General features: G+C 47.7%; 1 protein-coding gene across 1 annotated transcript in view; it reads left to right on the forward strand.

The window, feature by feature from the left end:
* The first annotated feature begins 9454 nt into the window (after positions 1–9454).
* Positions 9455–21771, forward strand: part of B3GAT2 (beta-1,3-glucuronyltransferase 2) — a 95243-nt gene continuing 82926 nt past the window's right edge. The window contains exon 1 of the mRNA XM_081529371.1: positions 9455–10045. Within this exon, the coding sequence (XP_081385497.1) occupies positions 9455–10045 (591 nt within the window). The remainder of the gene's footprint in view (positions 10046–21771) is intronic.

The following is a 21771-nucleotide window of genomic DNA, read 5'->3' on the forward strand; positions in this document are numbered from 1 at the left end:
GTGAAGAGGAACTAAAAAGCCTCTTGATGAAAGTGAAAGAGGAGAGTGAAAAAGTTGGCTTAAAACTCAACATTCAGAAAACTAAGATCATAGCATCCGGTCCCATCACTTCATGGGAAATAGATGGGGAAATAGTGGAAACAGTGACAGACTTTATTTTTTTGGACTTCAAAATCACTACAGATGATGACTGCAGCCATGACATTAAAAGATGCTTGCTCCTTGGAAGAAAAGCTATGACCAACCTAGACAGCATATTAAAAAGCAAACGTTACTTTGCCAACAAAGTCTGTCTAGTCAAAGCTATGGTTTTTCCAGTAGTCATGTATGGGTCTGAGAGTTGGACTATAAAGAAAGCTGAGCACCAAAGAATTGATGCTTTTGAACTGTGGTGTTGGAGAAGACTCTTGAGAGTCCCTTGGACTGCAAGGAAATCCAACCAGTCCATCCTAAAGGAAATTAGTCCTGAATGTTCATTGGAAGGACTGATGCTGAAGCTGAAACTGCAATACTTTGGCCAGCTGATGCAAAGAACTGACTCATTTGAAAAGACCCTGATGCTGGGAAAGATTGAGAGAAGGAGGAGAAAGGGACGACAGAAGATGAGATGGTTGGATGGCATCACTGACTCTATGGACATGAGTTTGATTAAGCTCCAGGAGGTGGTGATGGACAGGGAAGCCTGGCGTGCTGCGGTCCATGGGGTCACAATGAGCTGGACATGACTGGACAACTGAACTGAACTGATCTTCTGGCTCACTGATCCATTCTTCTGACTCATTAAATTTACAGTTGATTCCTTTTGTATATTTTTTTCATATCAGTCATTGCATTCTTCATTTCTGTTGGTTGTTCTTTATATTTTCTAACTCTTTGTTAAAAAGCTTTTCATTTCTTGCTTTGTGCATCCATTCTGTCCCTGAGTTCTTCGATCATCTTTACAATCACTGCTCTGAACTTTTTTTCACACAGTCACTACTCTGACATCTTTCTCGGCTCGGTTGTCTGTCTCCACTTCATTCGGTTCTTATTCTGGGGCTTTCTCTTGCTCCTCATCTGGAACACGTCCCTTGGCTGCCTCATTGTGTCTAAGTTGCTGTTTGTATTTTTCGGTGTGTGGGACATGCAATTACATTTCTGCCCCTTGGAGAAGGGGCCTCTATAGGAGACATCCTACGCGGCCCAGCAGTGCACTCCCCTCACCTGAGCTGCCTGATCTAGGGGTTCCCCCTAAGAGGGCTGACTGGTCTTGCTGTGTGGTGCACTGCCTATGAAGGCCATTTTGTCAGCTTGGTTGGTCCATAACCCACTTGTTGGCAGGCCCTACCTTGTGTGCGTGCTGCTGTTTAGTGGAGCCTGCTCACAAGGTGCCAGCTGAAGGTTCCTCAGGTCCCCGGACTAATGCTGACTCACTGGGGGGTGGAGTCAGGGTCACAAAGACTCTGAAGCTGTTGCCCACCCACTGGTGGGTAAATCAGGATCCTGGGGTTAGTGTTCAGCTCCTGGAAGGTAGAGCTGGTTCCTGGGGTCTGGCTGTGTGGCTCATAGATCCCAGAGCTTGTTTTGTTGGGTGGGGGGCTCCCTGACACAGTTGAGTGTGGGGTCTTAGATGTCCTGAGCTTGCACTGGTCTGCTACTGGGCAGAACCAGGACACAGCTGGTTCCAGTGTAGGGTCTGGCTCATTGTGAGCAGGCTGGCTCTACAGACTGTGGGGTTGTAATTTTGTTGTGTTGGGTGCCTGCAGAGAGTAAAGAGGAAATGAAAAGCCTCTAGATCAGAGTGAAAGAGGACAGTGAAAAAGCTGACTTAAAACCCAACGCTCAAGAAACTAAGATCATGGATAGTGATTGCACCCATGAAATTAAAAGACGCTTGCTCCTTGGAAGAAAAGCTATGACAAACCCAGACAGTGTATTAAAAAGCAGAGACATCACTTTGACAACAAAGGTCTGTTGAGTCAAAGCTATGGTTTTTCCAGTAGTCATGTACGGATGTGAGAGTTGGACCATAAAGAAAACTGAGTGCTGAAGAATTGATGCATTTGAACTGTGGTGTTGGAGAAGATTCTTGAGAGTCCCTTGGACTGCAAGGAGATCCAACCAGTCCATCCTAAAGGAGATCAGTCCTAGGTGTTTATTGGAAGGACTGATGTTGAAGCTGAAACTCCAATATTTTGGCCACCTGATGTGAAGAACTGACTCATTGGAAAAGACCCTGATGCTGGGAAAGATTGAAGGAGGGAGGAGAAGGGGATGACAGAGGATGAGATGGTTGGATGGCATCACCGACTCAATGGACGTGAGTTTGAGAAACTTTGGGAGATAGTGGAGGACAGGGAAGCCTGACATGCTGTAATTCATAGGATGGCAAAGGGTCAAACATGACTTAACAACTGAACAACTTGGTGGGTGAAGCTGTTCTAGGAATTATGCAGGCTTCCTGGTAGCAGGGGCTGGTGCCAGCCCTCTGGTGATTGGAGCTGAGTGCTAGCTCCCTAGTGGGCAGGGTCATGTCTCAGGCCTGTGGGCTCATGAAGTCTTTAAGCACCCTGTGTGCTAACGGGTAGAGCTGTGTCCATGTCCAGAGAATTGTTTGGCCTGAAGCATTGGGGCTAACAGGCTTTGGAGCGGGGCTAAGCCTTGGCGATAATGAACCAAGACGGCAGCCGCCAGCAGCAGTGTTCTTGCAATAGTATGCCTATTTCCAGTATGTCTGCCACCAATGTCTACGTTCCTAGGGTGAGCTGCAGCTGCTCACCCCCCCACCTCCTCAGGACACTCTCCAGAAGCAGCAGGTAGGTGTGGCCCAGGCTCTTATTGAATAATTACTTCTTTTGTCCTGGGTCCTGGTGTGTGTGAGATACGGTGTATGGCATTTAAGAGTCAAATCTAATTCCTCCAGTCCTGTGGGTCTTCCTAAACTAAGCTCCACTGGTCTTCAAAGCCAAATGCTCTGTGGAACCCTCTTTCTGGTGCTGAACTTCTGGGTTGGAGAGCCCCACTTGGGTCTCAGAACTCTTATTTCTGAGGGAGAGCCTCTGCAATGTAATTATTCTCCAGTTTGGGGGTTACCCACCTGGGGCTGTGGGACTTGATTCTACTGTGAGTCTGCCCCGCCTGCCTATCTCATTGTAGCTCCTTCTTTACGTCTTTAGTGGTAGAACATCTTTTCTGGTAGGTCCCAGTCTGTTTCACTGACAGTTGCTCTGTAGACAGCTGTCATTCTGTTGAGCTCCTGGGAGGAGCTCAGGGTCTTTTTCTTCGGCCCTCTTGGCCACTTTTTTGAGATTTCTTTTTAAAAGTTACAGCAAAACAGACTTTAAAAGAGCCTATATGATAAATCACTATTCTTTTGGTAAGTGATGAAGCCAAGATTCATCAGAGTAGACTTGTTTTACAAACGAATTCGTCGTCCTTCAATTATATTTGGTAAAAACGGGGGTGATTCCCTGGGGAGAATTGTGCTTCAGTAAAGGCTATAACACACCCTCATGGTTGTTGAACAGTGCTGTGTTCACCGACTGGGCCTTTTCTCCTCTTTGTTTCTGGTTCCTGCCATTTTGTGCATTTTGTCATTAATTAATATTTCTAAGTTTCTCCTACCTTCCCAACCTGACATCGCTGTAAACTAAAACTGCCCTTTATCAGCTTGCAAGCTGAAGCTGGACGATTTGATATAAATTTCAAAGAAATCACCAAAACTGATCATGTATCGAATACAGCCTTCATGACTGCTGTAGGCCACGCAGAAATTTCACTGTGGTATCACCTGATGCCATCACCAGAGATGGTCAATCTACAAAAAAAAAAAATTAGATTGCCCTTCCCTATTCTCACTCTACGATCTAAAGATGCTTCAGGGGCTTCCCTGGTGATCCAGTGGCTAAGAATCCGTCTTGCAATGCTAGGGAGGCCAGTTCGATCACTGGTCCCACATGTCATGGAACAACTAGGCATGTGCACCACAGCTCCTGAGCCCATGCTCCCCAGCCTGGAAGCCACCACCACTGAAGCCTGCGAGCCTAGAGCCTTTGCTCCCCAACAAGAGAAACCACCACAATGAAAAGCCCGCACGCCGCCACCAAGAGGAACCCCTACTCTTTGCAACTAGAGACAGCCCGTACTCATCAATGAAGACCCACCAGAGCCTAAATACATCTTTTTTTAAATAGTAAAATAAAGATGCTTCAAGCCCAACATCTAAAAATTTCTCAACTGACTGCCCTCTGGACTCAAACATTGAGTTTATTCTAATCATTAACCTTTGTTTGTCTTTGTTTCCATAGAAACGCCCATTATTCAATGACTGTTACCCACATTATGTAAAGGCCTAATTTAGGTGTCCCTGCCCCACAACGTCCACCCACACCATTGCCTCCTGAAATGGGACATACCTGTTTAACTGACTGACCAATCTCAGAACTAAGAGACTGATTCATGTGATATGGAATAATCTACCCACCCAGCTTCTGGTCCAACAGTCCCATCTTGGTAAACAAATGGTAGTATACAATCACTAATGTAGTTTAACCTTTAATTATGGAAAATTTGGAACATGCATAAGTAGGTTCAATAATATTAGTATCTCCCATGTGTAATATCCCAGTTTCCGCATCAACTCATGGCCGATCTTGTTTCACGTCTCTCTTCCATTTTACATGTATAAACGACTTTACAGTGCTTAAAATACTTTCATCAACATTATTTCCTTTGATTCTCATGAAAACTATGAAAGCTAGATTGTGTAGTTTTACAATAAAATCCTTTTTCTAATAAGTTACTATTTTAATATAAATGCCAATATTTAAGATAGTGAGGGAAAAAGATATAAAGCATGATAATATGCCTCTATGCATGTTTTATTTTTTTGTGTGTGCATCCTAATTCATTAATAAAGAGAAAATGAGGAACACTGGCATGTTTATCTTCAGTTATTATTCAAACTAAATGAAATTATTTCTCAATAAAATTGTTAGGCTCAATTGCCAATTTCTAACTTTCAAGAAAACTGCTTTTAATGAATAAACTTGATCCCAACTCATCCTGTAAGAATAGAGTTTTACTGTCAAATTTCTCTAATGTCACATTTTGTATATAATGGCTGCAAATATCTAAAATTTTAAAGAAACATTAAAATTTAGAACAATTTTAGGACAAAATGGATGGTCGGAAAGGATCCAGATGTGTGAAAATAAAACAAATGTGCCATTTCATTTGTGGTTTGGATGTCATTTTTCTGATAGTTATCAGTGAAATTGTCATGTATCCCTGGAATTTGGGACTATCCAAATTATTTATTTTGACATTGTTCTTCCACATAACTGTATCTGATATCATAACAGAAAATATTTATGTTCACATGAGGTGGGTATTGATTATCAATACATTCCCATTACATTATTCCTCCCACATGAGTTAGTTGATTCTTTTTAGAATCTCCTTTGCATACCTATATTATCATACAGATACTGACAAATATCTGATTGTGTATAGATTTTTTTTTCTTGATCTCCTTCCCACTTAAGAATATCAAGGATGTACCCAAATACTCTTGTGGAGGTTGATCTTTCACAGTAGCAGTACCACAGGCTCAAAAGTCAGGTGGGATCGGCTCCATACAGAGCAGTCTTTCTGCTGCCAAAGTAACAGTTGCATATTACTCATCAGAGCAAAATGTAAGCGTTTAGTGATTCTGCAATATGTTTTTTATTAACTCCCCAGATGAGGTGTTTTTTTTTTTAACCTTTGTTTATTTATTTGAGAACAACAGCTGAATGCTGAAACACAGTAGCTGATGCCAACAATCCAAGGCTTCATTAGTACAGATGAAGCAGTGCTCACTTTGTTACACAAATAATTAGAGAGATTAGATGAAAATAAACACCAAGAGGTTGTACAGAAGCTCTGGAGTTAGGTAATTATTTTCATTACTCTAGTGACTTTACCAACCTTCATTAGCAGCCACAGATCACGTTTAAACTGTTTTATGTAAGAGTATCATAAACATTATGGGAACGTACTGTAGCTATCAGTGATTATGCTTCAGAAAAACATTTTGTTCATGCTTCCATTTAAAGAAGCTGTTTCCATTCTGGTGTCCTGATACATTCTCTCAATATTTTTAAAGCATAATATATTTTTGCACTTAGTAGTGTTTTATCCTGGTTTTTCACTTCAAATGGACATTCTTAATTTTTATATCTTTATATCTTTGCCAACATTTGATCATAAAAGATGTAGGTCCACATTCTTGAGTCACTGAATGGCATATTCAGTCATTTGAAATAAATGTCACTTGGAATCATGTCATCCTTATTGTGTGACAAGGGGCACCGTGTACTGGGAGTTGACTTCCTCTTTCTCCCCCTCTTTACCCCAGCTGGAGAAGGCTCTACCACACACACTATTATCTCCTCAGATGGGGCCCTATTTTGAGGCATTGTTATGATGATCATGCAGATCCCCTGGTGTAAGATGTTCCTTTGACGAAGTGTTAATCTGTATTTAAATACCATTTACTGACTACTTATATGTTGCCAGCACTCTGCAAAATACTTTACCTAACATATCCTATTTAATCCTTACAAGATTTTGATGGAGTGTGTTCTATTAAGTCCATTTTCCAGATGAGGACACAGACTCTGAAAAGCTCATTGACTTTCTAAAGTTGCCCAACCAACCCAGCTGGGGATAAAACCCAGGGCTTCTCCAAGAACCATCATGTTCCCAACAGATGAGTGGCTGACGTACACCTAGGGGCAAATGCTGACTAAGGATAACAGAAAAGATGCACAGACCTCCTGGATGTGGGTGTGCTGGTTAGGTGTTGTGTTCTATGACATCTGTGAATCCTGGGCCCTCGTCAAAATCTGAAAATAAATTCCAAACGTTGATGATTTTGCAAATGTTTCCTCTCTGAGCATTCCTGGTTGCTGGAAAAAGTCAGGAAATAGGTTTCAAGGTTCAGAGGGAATAACCAAGGTCCCTACTCCCGAAGGTTAATGATGCTTTTAAGTTCAATTCTGTGACCACTTCAGTTTTACTCAGGTTAACACAGGAGGCATTTCTCTTCAACTACATGTGAAAATTCCAACAGGATGAAAGAGACTTCAGTCATCTTTGCAGGGTGGGCAGGTGTGTGTGCTGCTTTGAGAAACGCCTCCACTGAATTCCCTCCCCAACCTTCCTCCCTTGCCTCCCCCAAAATGCTGACCCTTACTCCCCCAGGCGCACCCCGGGGCCTGACTTTTCTGGAGGCTGTGTTATTTTCAGAGGCCCGCTAAGCTATTGGCGACCATGGGAAGGAGTCTGATGGATTCATTGTTTCCTTCGTTTGGGGGCACTGATCTAAAGTGCCAATTTAAAGTATGAGCTGGCAGCTGATACTGGAAGGTGGAAGAGGTGATCCCTAGTGAGGGCGGCGCGCGGGGTTATTATTATACATTTCACTCTTGGGCTTCAGACTCTGGGCGGTAAATTAGGGGAATTCAGGGGGCGCCAAGACCGGACGACAAGCGGGAGCAGCCAGGACAGGGCTGAGAAACCAGGAGCCTCAGAGCCGCTGGGCACGCGAGCATCCGTCCCAGAGCATTCCCCGTGCGCACACTCAGAGCGCGATCGCCGGGGTTTATTTGTGAACACGACCGAGGAAGACAGACAGCGAGGAAGATGGGCTCAGAAATTATTTATCACAGGCTGGGGAAAGTCTCTGCTGCTGCGCTGTGAGCACCTCCCCTGCACGTGCCCAGGGAGCGCGATCCGGCTTTCATCTGTCGCACCGCAGGCAGCCCGAGGCTCAGCCAGCGGGCCCGCTAGATAGCAAACATCCAAACCAAGCGCCCGCATCTACTCGAGTCTTCCAGACACTGTCGTGGTTCCACATGTCACCATGCGCTCCGTTTGGTTCCGAATGCACCATTTTTACCGCCAAGAGGGCCGCCCGCCCGGGGGGCTGTGTCGGGAGTGGCTTTTGCAGGCCGAAGCCACCGGCTAGACTCCGGGCACCTACGCCTCGTTTCCGCTGGGCCATCGCCACTGACCTTGGTGAGATCATTGCCAAGTCTGAGCCCCAGCTTCCTCGTCCAGAAAATGAAGGTGATTCTACTTCCCAGGCCTCATCGAAAGGATCGCTGAGAGGGTCAAACGAAATCATTCCGGTGGCAGCCGACTGTGAGGAACTGTGACCCAGAGTACAGAAGGAAAATAAGTTAAACCTGCTACTCAGCTGGAGTTTTAGGAATTTTCCCGCAGTGTACAACTGCAGCCAGGCAGCAAAGGTTCGGATGGATCCTTTCTTCCGGGCCATCTCACCAGTCAAACACCCATAGGGGCACCCCTCCGTTTCTCGGGGGTGTCCATGATCTCTGCCTTTCGGGGAAAGCGCTTCTTGTCTGCGCGGTGCGGTCCACCCCCCTCCCTACATAAACCCCGCGCCGGGCGCCAGAGAAGGTATCTTTCGCCCTCTCCCGCCGCCCGTCTTCTTTCACTCCCCACCCGAGGTCTCCCGCGTTTTCTGCACGTGCCTGTGTTTTCCTGGCTGGTCTCCAAAGACCTTGCTGCATTTCAGAAAGCTAAGAGCGCGGAGTCCGGGGAGCGAGCGAGCATCCAGCCCCTCCCCGAGGCCTCGGCGCCCGACGGGGACCCTCCTCCAGCTCCCCCTCGGCGGTGCGGCAGCCGCCTCCGGAGTCGGCTCGCCCGGCCGCCTTCCCGCCTCCCCGCCTCCCCGCGCAGCCCCACGCCGCCAGTAGCAGCGCTGCTGTCTCCCCACAGGAGGGCTGTGGGGGACGCTGGAGTCTGCAGCGCCCCCGCCCCCTCGCTTTTTCTTTCTTTCCAGGCTTTGGGATCTTGCTGCCGGAGCCGGGAGAGGTTCTACCGAGAGCAGCGCAGAGCGAAGAGACCCGGGCACAGGCGTTCGCGGCGGCGCGCGAACAGAGCTGGGCGCAAGACATCCCAAGCTTCGCCTCCGGTGCTTGCCGCTCCGGCTGGGATGTAACGAAGGAGAGCGCTCGTCGCCTGTCCCCCACGCCTGTCTCCCCACCCCGAGAGCGCACCAGGGACCCACGGCTGGAGTCCCTTTGCTTGCGGCGCCGCGGGACGGCTCCCAGCTCCCACGCTTCGGAAACAGCGCGGTTGGATCACCACCTTCCCGGCGCCCCGCACAACTCCCGGGCCAGCGGCGCGCGCGGCTGGACCCAGTCCCTCTTCCCGCCGACTACCCGGAGTAGGGACCTCCCCGCCGGCCCGCCTGCCTGCACGCCCTGTAAGCCGGAGCTCCCGGCCACTCGCGCGGACGCCGCACGCCCGGCTCCGCGCCCCCGCAGCGCCCCGCCGCCCCATGGAGTGCGCGCGGGCCGCGGCTTCCTAAGCGCGGACGCCAGCGCCGTCCAAACTGCGCGCTGGGGTCCCCTGGCTCAGCCCCGCTCGGGGCGTCGGAGAGGTCGCGGGAGAGCGCACCATGAAGTCTGTGCTGTTCAGCCGCTTCTTCATCCTCCTGCCCTGGATCCTGATCGTCATCATCATGCTCGACGTGGACACACGCAGGCCCGCGCCCCCGCTCACCCCGCGCCCCTACTTCGCGCCCTACTCTGGGGGCCGCGGTGTCGCCCGACTCCAGCTCCGCCGGGGCGGCCCGGGGCGCGGCCGGGAGCCACGCAACGAATCGTGGCCGCGGCCGCCGCCGGAGCCGCCCCTGCCCACCATCTATGCCATCACGCCCACCTACAGCCGCCCGGTGCAGAAGGCCGAGCTGACCCGCCTGGCCAACACGTTCCGCCAGGTGGCGCAGCTACACTGGATCCTGGTAGAGGACGCGGCGGCGCGCAGCGAGCTGGTGAGCCGCTTCCTGGAGCGCGCGGGGCTGCCCAGCACTCACCTGCACGTCCCCACGCCCCGGCGCTACAAGCGGCCCGGGCTGCCGCGCGCTACCGAGCAGCGCAACGCTGGCCTGGCCTGGCTGCGCCAGAGGCACGGGCAGCAGCGCGCGCAGCCCGGCGTGCTCTTCTTCGCCGACGATGACAACACCTACAGTCTGGAGCTCTTCCAGGAGGTAGCGACAGGCCCGGGCGGGCGGGAGGACACCCCTCGGGCTGGTCCTGCCACGGCTGCCCTTCCCCGCGCGCCCACTCGGGACTCCGGGCGCTGCGCCCCCGGGGTTGGAGGGTGGGAGGACCTCTGGGACTCCTGGAGAGAGTCTGGCGGGGGCTTTGCTTCCCCCTTTCCCCCCCAACACACACACACACACACACACACACACACACACACACACTCACCGGCCCAGCGATTGGGCTGAAGCGGTGGTGCAGCCGTGAGGCTCCTGGAGAATTTCTAGGAACTGGGCTCTGGCCCGCCTGAGGATGGAACCCCGTGAGACCAGGCTGCAAGGAGGGGGGTTCTGCGCCCTGGGAGCGGGCTAAGTGGTCTCTGATGGCCCTTTCAGTGCACATAGGTGTGGTTCTGAGTCTAGAGCTGTATCAGGAGGACGCTGAAGACAGTGACTAGGAATCAGCCAGGCACCCATCTCCCGGTTATAGTTTGCTGGGCTGGAAATGGTTACTAGTGAAAACACTGACTTCTAGGGATTTCTCCTCCCCCCATCTCTCCCTGTACCCCACAAAGGCCCTTCTTGACTCTAAAGATGACCTCCTTTTCGAGGAAACCCTCTGGCAACTGAGTTTGGGACTGCCCTGTCCTGCCCTGTGGTTCCGTTTTTTCACAGCCCGAGGTTATCAGCTGGACTGCCGGTTCCTTCTGACCCTTCTCGAAGCCCCTCTTTGGCCACTTTTGCACTGGCCGTTGCTGCTTGGTCCTGCCGTGAGGTCCCCAGCGCAGCCTGGCCGGCTGGTGCTGGGATAGCACAGTGTCCCTTGGAGCTCACAGCTGCACAAAGGCAGCAGGCACCGGGTTGGGACAGATGTTGGTCCCTGAGGCTGGTGATTTGCAGCCTGAGTGTGTGCGCATGCGTGCGCGTTCTGCGAATGAGGGTGGGTTGCCAGATTTTGAGGTTTTTTGTTCCTCCTCCACAAATACAGCGGGAAAAGATCTTGGACTTTTTGACATGCCTTGGGACTCTTGCCTTCCTCTTCCCCAAACCCCTGACACCCTGATTCTGAGACTCCATCATCCCTCCCCTTCCCTTAAGTAAACCGGGCGATCTGTATGTCTAGAAATCCCCGTGTGGCGCTAGTTGATAAAGAACCCGCCTGCCAATGTTGGAGGCATGAGAGAGGCGGGTCTGGTCCCTGGGTCAGGAAGATCCCCTGGAGGAGGGCCTGGCAACCCACTCCAGTATTTTTGCCTGGAGCATCCCATGGACAGAGGAGCCTGGCGGGTCGCAGTCCACAGGATCGCACGGAGTCGGACAGGACTGAAGCGACTTAGCAGGCTCTTCACAGAAATCACAAACGTCCCAAGCTTTCATTCTAATATCTCAATTTGGCTTTCATAACCTCAGGAGAGAGCTATTCTGTGTCTCTCCGGCTTCATTTTTCTGCCTGTGTGGCTTTAAAAATCCATTTCTTAGGGGCAATTGTTGCCTTCATTTCTGTTCATCCTCTCTTGCTTCTTGAATAAAAGGACCAGTAATTGCTCTCCTCTCCTCTCTTCCATGCTCTCAGGATGGAGGGCTTTCCTCCTGTATTTCTTCTGAAGAGATCAATTAGCTTGTCACTGTATGGTATGGTTTTCATTATAGCCAAGATTCAAAATATCAACTGATTTTTTAAGTTGGGTTTTATCGTGATTCTGCCTGCATATTCTTGCCCCCAAAAGACACGGTTTGTATTCTAAAGCCAAGACCCTTGCATTTCAGAACACCATCATTTTAATCCCCAAAGTCTTTTTTCTTCTTATACAACTTGGAAGTTGCTCTGCTTCTGAAAATGTGTAGTCTTGGGTAGGCAAGCAGCGCACCTTTTTTATTAATTAACCTTTCGGGGAGTGGGCTGTGAAGGGCAGTGAGCTCAGTTTCTTCTTCCTTTCCAGCCCACTGGTGTGAGGTGCTGGACTGAATGGAAGAGCTGGCACAGAGGGGCAGAGAAACGGCCCAGAACACAGTCTTTCTTTGATGCTTCCCAAACTGAAAGAAGTCTTGTTCGTGGTGGATATGAAGCAGCAAGAGGTTTTTTTCATTGCTCCTTGGGGGAAAAGAGAGAGAGAAGATAAAAGAAAGAGGAGAGGATGGGGACAAAAAAATAAAAAAGTGCCAGCCGAGAGGAAATTATATAGGGAAAAAACATGCTAAACTTTTAAGACACTAATGTTTTGTATGGTTGGAAGTAATGAAATATTCAAAATAAACTTACAAACATGTGTGACTCTTATTTATGGAGAGGTGCCAAGTATACAAAATACACAACAGAAGGGATTTTTTTAAAAGCACAGTATGCATGATACACTTAGAATTTAAGTCCTGTAGCTTCTTGGGGTTCCTCCCAGGCAGGAATTTTGGTACTAATCCCTTTCTCGCCCGCCACCCCTCCCCCAACAGTGTTTTTGAACAAAAAAAGGCATCTCTCTGTTCACCAGGCATGTTTGTTGAGACATTAGGTTTTCTTTATTACAGCACATTTTTTTTATTTGCATGGCAAGCAAGATTGAGCTCTCTAAGAAGTCAGATTAGGGGAAATTATGCATCCTTAGTCTTGTATATTAATGGGATGTCCTGCCCTCCACCAGTTCTAGATTAATGATTCCACATGGATTGCAGTCTAGACATTCCTCTCTTGGCAAAAAGGTAGGACCAGTTAAAACGTCTAAAAACTATAGCTCCTTGGGGGAAGGGAAGATGCTGATCAGGGATGCTGGAGGGCCGGGCATATATCTCAGCCCTTTCTATGGTGCACACACAAATTAGTTTTTAAGTAATTCACCGTACCTCAGGAAAGAATGTCCCGAGGCAAGCTTCATCTTTTATTCATGGTGCTTCTCATTTCCATGGTTGATGTTAACGTAGATAAGATAAAAGGAGGAAAATGAACCAGGTACAAATTAGCTCTCTAAGCATTGGCTGCCAATGAAGGAAAGTAAAAGATGAAAGCTTTCCAAATTAAATTTAAGGCACAACATGCACTCTGGTGCAATTAATCCTCCTGGTAGCTTAGCTGGAATTGAGCTTTCTTCCCCCATCCAGCTAGACAGCCAGCCAATTTTCAGGCTCCCCTTTCAACTGAGCTGTGTGGTCAGGAAAGAAATATTTGCATCAAACAACCCTACATTTAACAGCCAGATCCATTTGCAAAGGAAGCTGTGTGAATTGTGGCTGCAGAAGCTGAGCTGTCCATCAGAGACGGAGGTGCTTGGAGTTATCCGGTTCCCAGTGGCAGTGGCCTCTCCTCGTGGCCTTGATAGGAGTTTGCACCATGGCTCACAGGTAATCCTGGCTGCCTGCCGCCTGCACACCCCATCCATCTAGCTCTCCAGAAAAGCTTATTTGCAAAGGATTTACCCAGCTTTCACAGAAGCAACAGCAACAGACAAATGGGACTGTAGCTGGTCACATTTTTTCAGTAACACTATTGATCAGATTTCTGTCCTCTGCCAGAAAACCTTCCAGGGTTTCTTGAGTTTAAAGAGGCCACTTTTCAGGTGAAGTTGCTTTCACCTTGGGGAAACCAGCTGAACCGAAAGGTTAAAAAATATCACTTTCCAAGCAAGGAAAGAACTTTTAAAAATTTAACTTTCAGTTTAACGAGGTGAGGCTGGAAGACAAGCTGACTTTGAAACCAGTTACAGGCCCAGGAAAGGTCTCAGTTAATGAGATTGCATTTGGAAGACGTTTCTGGCAAGTAGTGAACTAGAGAGGCCCTTTGGATGTTGTGTTGGGTGCAATTAAGCTGTTTGTGTGCTGGGCAGGTGCCAGGGGTGGGAGAGGTAAGGGGCGAGTTCACCCTGCTCTTTTCTGATAATTTAGTTACATATTCCACCCTTTACGTGCAGCTCATTGGAGCCATAATCCAAAGGATATTGAGATTTACAGTGTTTGGCACTTTCCCCCTAAATAATAGATTCCAAATGTATTTCTTGGAAGGAGACGGGAGAGTTCCCTTTCCATTTCCCTTTGACACAGTTACTTAGTGTAGAGTGATTATCTTTTCAAAGTGAAGGAACCTCAAAGATGCTCTTAGGGAGCACCATCCAAAGATGATTTTACCTGAAACACGCCCCTCACGTGTTATTTCTTCCCTCCTAAGAGCATGTTAATAGTCACGCTGGGAGTCTGATCAAATGTGAGAATTTTGCGAAATGGATGTCTAGAAGGATGGACAGCTTTCTTAGTCTATCAGTGCCAAATCTGTACATTTTCTTTACTTTCCCTGGATGTATGGTACTTGAGCTGTGGCTCATGTTTGACAGGGTTTTCCTTGGACACCAACAGTTTTCATCTGGATCTTGATATTTTAATGGATCGGAAATAACTCCTCGGGTTTCAAAGGCCTTCTCCCTTCTGCCTCTCCCTGTTGTCTTTTTTCCCATCATTCTTCTTCCTCCAACCTGCTTTCCACTGATTATTCTTTCTCATGAATAGACATGAAGACAAGTCTGGGTTATTGTGTGTGGCAATGAATGTGTGTCTTTTAAGCATTTAGACTGTTGTCTGCAGCTTCTTGGATCCTGGTGGGTGACTCCATTTTCTTCTGTCTACCCCACTTACCTCTAAATTGCAGGCTAGTAAATTTTCTCTGGTGTGAACAGTAATGGAATAGTAATTGCTTTGAAGGCGTGCTGCAAAAGCAGAAAAAGAGAACCAAAGTCAATAGCCTTATTTATTAGCTATTCCAGGTGCTACTCTAATAGTGGGGTTTTTCAGGACAGAATTTAATAATATTCAGATATGTTTACTCAGACCTTCTGGACTCTGATGAAATATTTGCTTGGTCTGCATAAATTAAGATAACATTATTTATATTTGATTTGTAGTGCTGTCGAAGCATGCAGTTTAAGTTTTACATTGTTCTCAAGTTTTCCCCCTGAAACACAAAATTGTCATACCAATCCACGGGTAGGTAGGTAGGCTGGTAAGTAGGTAGGTTTACAATAGATTTCCAATTCATGGAAATACACTAAAATACCCCATTGTTCCTACAGGTAATTTTTGTGTACAACTTGGAAATAAACATGTAAAATACCCCTTATCATGGATACCAGCAAAATGAGCACTTACTATGGCCCAGGGGCCACATTTAGGGTGTTACGTGATTCGCTCATTTGATCACCGTGACAGCTGCTGGGTAAGTGCTAGGGTGGCCCCCAGTTGCCCCCATCATAATGCTGATATTTAGGTGTGAACACAGTTCTTTGATGAATACAGGGATCTTTAAAAAGGCAACCTGAATCTAACATGGTCCGAACCCTGAGCAGTGTAATCAGTATCTCTGTTTTATAGGTGAGCTGCCATAGCAGGAAGTCACTTAAAGGGTAAGCAGCTGCCTGAGACAAGATCTCCTGAGCGGTACCCGGGTGTGGAGCCTGCCCTCTGGGTACCGCGCGGCCCGTCTCACTAACCTGTGCCGTCAGATGGGCGCGTGTCACCCATCGCCATGAGTAAAGCATCTGACCGGCAGAAGTCTCTCATACCGTTCTAGCTGCTTGAACTCGGGCACATCTGCCTTCCTTTTATTAAATGTATTTTTATTGAGGCACAGTTGGTTTACGATATTGTGTTCCTTTCAGATGTACAGCAGAGGGGTTCAGTTACATGTATAGGTCTGTCTTCTTGGCTGTATCAACTTCTAATTTTCTCTCTTGCTCTTTTCTTCCTGATGTAACTTGGTTTTATGAAAACTTCATCTCCTCACTATCTCACTAAGGGACCACTTGACTTTTAGACTCTTTTTTCAAGTCAGCTGAAAACTGATAAATAAGCATAATAACCTGAAGTCTTTTATGTTTTTGAACTGTATATTCCTGGGAACAAGTAAGAATTAACTTTCGGGAAACTTCCCTGGTGGCCCAGAGGGTAGGACTCTGTGCTTCCAATTCAGGGGGCGTGGGTTTGATTCCTGGTCAGGGAACTAAGATCTCACAAGCTGTGGGGCACAACCAAAGATACAATAATAAAAATTAACATTAAAAAATAGTTAATTTCTGCAAGAAAATACAGCATTAACTTTTTCCCTCGGTCGATGTACATACGTCAGCAATGGTAATCTGCTGAGCGTGTCAGAGGGGACAGAGTGGAGGGAAGCATATACTTCAGGATAGCATGGAAATGGGGATGACACTGGATTGTTTCCGGTGGGTTGGGTGGCTTACCATCAGGCTGGAGGAGAGAGGCTGGGGACCTCGGTGAATCTGAGCTGACGCTGACATGGGTGATGGGCAAAGGGGCACTGAGCAGCTGCCCCTGGAGCGCCAGACTAGCTTGTCAGAACCGTTGGTCTGCTTATGCTGGCCACACCACCCGGCTCGCCAGCCTCCTTCCTTGTGGGTGGGAGATTTGTTGATTGTCCTGTTTGGTTCTTTTGGGACTAGAAATTTCCCTGGATTAAACACAAAATTGGTAAATCATGAGTTTCTGCATGCTAGGAAAATCTTGAGGATGGCTGAGCATGGAAGGGTGAACATGCTCCTTACCCAAGTCAGATTATATGGTCTTTTCCCCAAAATAACTGAAAATTCAGTAGCTTTTTTCCCCCCCTCTATCCATCTCCTCTATCAGTGGACAGAGAACTTTAAACAGTACCTGGTGGCTCAGTGGTAAAGAATCCGCCTGCTAATGCAGGAGATGTGGGTTCGAACCCTGAGATGGAAAGATCCCCTGGAGAAGGAAATGGCAACCCACTCAAGTATTCCTTCCTGGGGAATTCCATGGAAAGAGGAGCCTGGTGGGCTAGTCCATGGGGTTGCAAAAGAATAGGACCCAACTTGGTGACTAAACAACAAACAAGTTACATGCAGTATCTAAGACTGTCCTTACTGCAGTCTGCATGGTAGGTATTTGTCAATTGCATCTTCATCTATCTAGTGAAAGCTGTCCGTGCTAAAGGCTGAACATTCTCCACTGAGATCTCCCTGATCTAAATTATCCTTAATAGTGCATCACTCCACCACATTCCTTGTGCCCACTTAAGCTTAAACATGACCATGTTTAGAAGATATTTGAAAGGAACAAATCAGTATCCTTCTCCCCTACTTAACAAGTGTTAGTTGCACACCTCCTATGTGCCAGACACTGTGTTAATTACAGCAGGATGGAGCCCTCCTGTGAACAGAGTATCCCCGCCCTCTTCATCTAAGACTCTGGACCTAATCTGGATGCTAAGATCAGAGCCTGCTGAGGAAAACGCAGGTGCCTGGGCGTGTAAAGCAGAAGCCCCCGAAGCAGTCGTGAGCTGTAGTTGTGGTTGTAGAGGAAGTGACATTTGAGCTGACATCTAAAGGATGGAGGGGGCCTGGTGGGGGTGGAGGTGGAGGGAGCCGCGTTTGAACCAGTCTGTGAATTTGGAAAGTGTTACACAGCAGCGTGAGGGGCATGGCTTTACTTTTTCACGTGTGCTTTTTAGATCCCCCTGCAGGCAAATCTTTAATCTCTAATCTTTTAAACAGAACTTGGATAAGGTAGAGACTAGATCAATAGAAAAACTGTAGATATAGAACGCACATCCGGTTGTACCAAGGAATCATTAATGTAGATGGTCGTGATTCGTCTTAGCATCTAACATCAGTATTGAGGCTCATTGCTCTCCTCCTAGAATTTAAACTCCGTCAAGGTAGATATTTTCTTCTGTTCACTGCTGTGTCTCTAGTGTCCAGCATATTGTAAGCGTTCATTCAATACCTATGGAATGAAGGAGTGGATTGCAGGATACGTTGGAGCTAAGGGAGTCAGTCCCCACAGGAAGCTGTTTCTGGAAACAGAGATTGTCAGACCACCGCCTTGAAGTGTGTTCGTTTGACTAGGGTTATACTGAGCCCTTTAAGTAGTAACTGGAAGAAAAATTGGCTCCTGCTCTGACTCTGAGAGCTTTCAGTGCTACGAAGGAGAGATGGGAAGAGAGACCCACAAACCTGAGTCTGTAGCCAGGCACCCCTGTGGATGCCTTGAGAGCAAGGAGAGGGTGTGGAGGTGACCGCGAGCCCGCAGGGTGTTTGACGCACTTCTCACACGTGAGAGGCTGGAGGCTGGTGGGGGCTCAGGTGGGAGCTTGGGGCTTAAACAGCCCCAGGTTCAAGTCCAGTCTCATCACCTGGTGGTCATGGGACATCCAAGAGAGTTGCCTGCCTCCTCCGATGGCCCCAAGAAGTACTGAACAGAGGAGGGTTATAAATGTTCTTTTCCCTGCTTCTCTATAGGTGACTGCCCAGGTGATGGGTCCCACAGGGAGCCGCACTGTCTCACTTCGGGAGATGCCTCTGAGCCCTCTGCTCCTGAAACCTAGACTGCGTTTCTGGAAGCCTGGAGAGGAGGATGGGGCAAAGGTACAGGACTTTCTCAAATTAGTCTGTGCCAGGAGGAACCGGTAGATTGGCAATGTGAATTACACCACTGGGTTAGGACAATGATGAAAAAGACACGAGTTAAACAGGGCTCGTCTATAAGGCGTCCTGGAGGAAGCAAGATGTGAAAGAGTAAAAAGCATCTTGAGGTTTTAGGCTGGAAGGAGGTAGCACAGTGTTCTTTGTGGGTGTGGAGCTGCTTAGGGACCAGGTGAAAGCTTGCAGGGTGGGTGCATGGGTCTCAGAAGAGGACACACATGCAACTTCCTGCAGCTCTTGGGTGTGACTGTCAGTAACTTTTGCAGTCCTTGCCCCTGGTGTGGACCTGAGATGCATCACATAATAGATTCTTTCTGGCATCAATGAATGAATCAAAGAGATAGTCTGTTACACAGGAGAGGGCAGCTTAGTAGGAATGAAATGAATCTATTTTTAAAGATTTTTTTACTGGGATATAGCAGCTTTACCATGTTGTGTTTGCTTCTGCTGTACAGCAAAGGGAATCAGTTATACATATACAGATACCCGTCCCGCCCTTTTACTGGTTTCTTTCTCATTTAGGTCACCGCAGAGAATTGAGCAGGTCCTCGTTAGTTCTCTATTTTATAAATAGTATTGTATGTATACCTATCCCAATCTCCCAGTTCATCCCACTCCCCTCCCCCCTTTATTGTCCGTATGTTTGTTCTTTATGTCTGTGTCTCAATTTCTGCTTTGCACATGGGTTCTTCTGAACCATTTTCCTAGATTCCACCTATATGAATTAATATATCTGTTTTTCTCTTTCTGGTTTACTTCACTCTGTACGACAGTCTCTAGGTCCGTCCACGTCTCTGCAGATGGCACCATTTTGTTCCTTTTTGTGGCTGAGTAATATTCCATTGCACATCTGGACCATAACTTCTCTATCCATTCCTGTTTGTGGACATCCAGGTTGTTTCCATGGCTTGGCTATTGTCAATAGTGCTGCTGTGAACACTGGGGGGCGTGTATCTTTTGGAATTATGGTTTTCTCTGTTTTTTTAAAGCACATGATTAGAAGCAATCACTTGATTTTTAAGGTCGCTTGCTGGATGGGCAGGTTAGGCGTATGGGTCTCTCCTGCACCAATTGGCCGAAGCGGCAGGGAGGCTCCAGTCTGACAGACTCTCCCGTGTCCAGCCCCCTCCAGTCTAGACTGGATCACTGGGATGTCTGCTGCCTGGCACCGACTAGGAGGTCCACCCTGGACTGCCTTCTTGTTTTTAAAATACTGCTTAAACTTTCATCAATAAAAGCATTTTAAAGCTTATTTCCTGCCATCTGGAGGAAGATGTAGCAGTTGGGGAGAGAAAGCACGTGTGTGTGTGTGTGTGTGTCCATGTGTCCTTCCATCCGCGGGTCCCTGGGCTGTGTGGACACCCGTAGTTCTTTCCTCTCCCTGTTCTTTCTCCACAGACCCTGTACCATCCTGGTCAGTCTCTGGTCAGAAGTGTGGCCGCCCCCAGGGGTCCTTGGCATTTTTCTGTTCATATAACACCGAAAAGAATTTGACAGAATTGCATACCTTCTACGATATTTTCAAGTTGATGACTACATTTTAAAAATCATGTAAAATTGTTGCAAAGCATGTGATTTCTATATTGAATCAATTTTCATATAGAATCACTATACTGTACACCTGAAACTAGTCTAATATTGCAAATCAACTAGACTTCGATCAAAAACACTTTATGATTGAATTAACAGTATGCTTCCCTGATGGTTCAGATGGTAAAGAATCTGCCTGTAAAGTGGGAGACCCAGGTTCGATCCCTGGGTTGGGAAGATCCCCTGGAGAAGGGACTGGCTACCCACTCCAGTATTCTTGCCTGGAGAATTCCATGGACAGAGGAGCCTGGCAGGCTACAGTCCATGGAGTCACAGAGTTGGACAGGACTGAGTGACTAACACTTTCACTTTCAACAGTATATTTAGTAGCAGTAATCATGTTATCAAAACAACATGAATGTTGCAAAGTTCGGTAATTAACTATTAAGTATAAAAGCTATATTTCTTGGAACTCGATTTCTTACAGACATAGATGAAGCATTTTGTTGCTAATGATGCATACTCTGTGTCATCGAGAGTATTGCTTATTGCTGGAAAGAGTTGGGGTTTAGCATAAGTTTGTTTCCCTTTAGGTCACACTTGTTTCCATAGAATAACTATGATGGAAAGCATTTTCTTCCAGCAGCATTCTTCAATTTTTTGAACCCACAAGCTCTAAGCGAAAGACACTATGTTGATCTCTTAACAGAAATGATTTTAATAATTATTGATAACATTAGTTCTTCAATTTTGTTGAAAAAGCTAATTAGAAATGTTCTGTCTTCTAAAAGGATGAGGTTACCCATTCATTAGAGAGAGGAACTTTCTTAATAAAGACAGCAGTATTTCTGATTATCTGTGTTTGGTCTTGGAGGTTTGATCACAATGAGACAATATATTTAATATGATCTGGGATGGATATGGGGTTTCCCAGGTGGCACTGGTGGTAAAGAACCCACCTGCCAATGCAGGAGATGTAGAGAAGTGGGTTTGATCCCTAGGTCAGGAAGATCCCCTGGAGGAGGGCATGGCAACCCACTCAGTATTCTTGCCTGGAGAATCCCAGGGACAGAGGAGCCTGGCGGGCTACAGTCTATAGCATCGCTAAGAGTCAGACACGACTGAAGCGACTGAAGCTGGAGCAGGGCAGTTGGGACACAGGAAGGTGAAAGGCAGGACTGACCACTCCATCCAAGAGGTCAGCTTTGAGGGAGCATATGGAGAGTTGCCCAGCGGCTGGGATGTGTCCCCTTAAAGCTGCCTGCGCTCACATGATCCATGAGAATCCTTATAGACGTCCAGGGCCCAGGCACCCCCAGTCTGAAAACAGTTGTTTTGGAGAGAGGAGCATGAAGTTAGGAACTGGAGACTGTGGGCTCCAGACCCAGGGGAGCCCAAGCCCTCCGGCCTTAACCTCGCAGGGGTGTCCATCCTTTGCTGTGTGCTAGGCACCCCCCCTCCGTGTTGAGATGGGTCCTTCTCATCACGTGTCTGAAGTTAGGGACCAAAATGCCCTTTCTACAAATGAGGCTCAGCTGTATGTCGGGCCTGGGGGTGATGTGTCCAGTCGTGAGGATTCGGTGAGGGAGAGGCCTGTGGGTCAGAAGGGCAGCTTCCCTGCCCAGCTGGACCCCTGCTTTCCCAGCGGTCTGGCCCCAGGAGTGGGGAGAGGGGGCAGGAGACAAGATGCCACCCGGCCCCTCGCTGCCCCGCTGCGTGGTCCCAGCGGTCAGCCTCCAGGGTCCATGTGTGGACACGTGATCATCTAGA

Source organism: Giraffa tippelskirchi, chromosome 9 (assembly GCF_054371585.1).
Source record: "Giraffa tippelskirchi isolate mGirTip1 chromosome 9, T2T-mGirTip1v1.2.pri, whole genome shotgun sequence".
Lineage (NCBI taxonomy): Eukaryota > Metazoa > Chordata > Mammalia > Artiodactyla > Giraffidae > Giraffa > Giraffa tippelskirchi.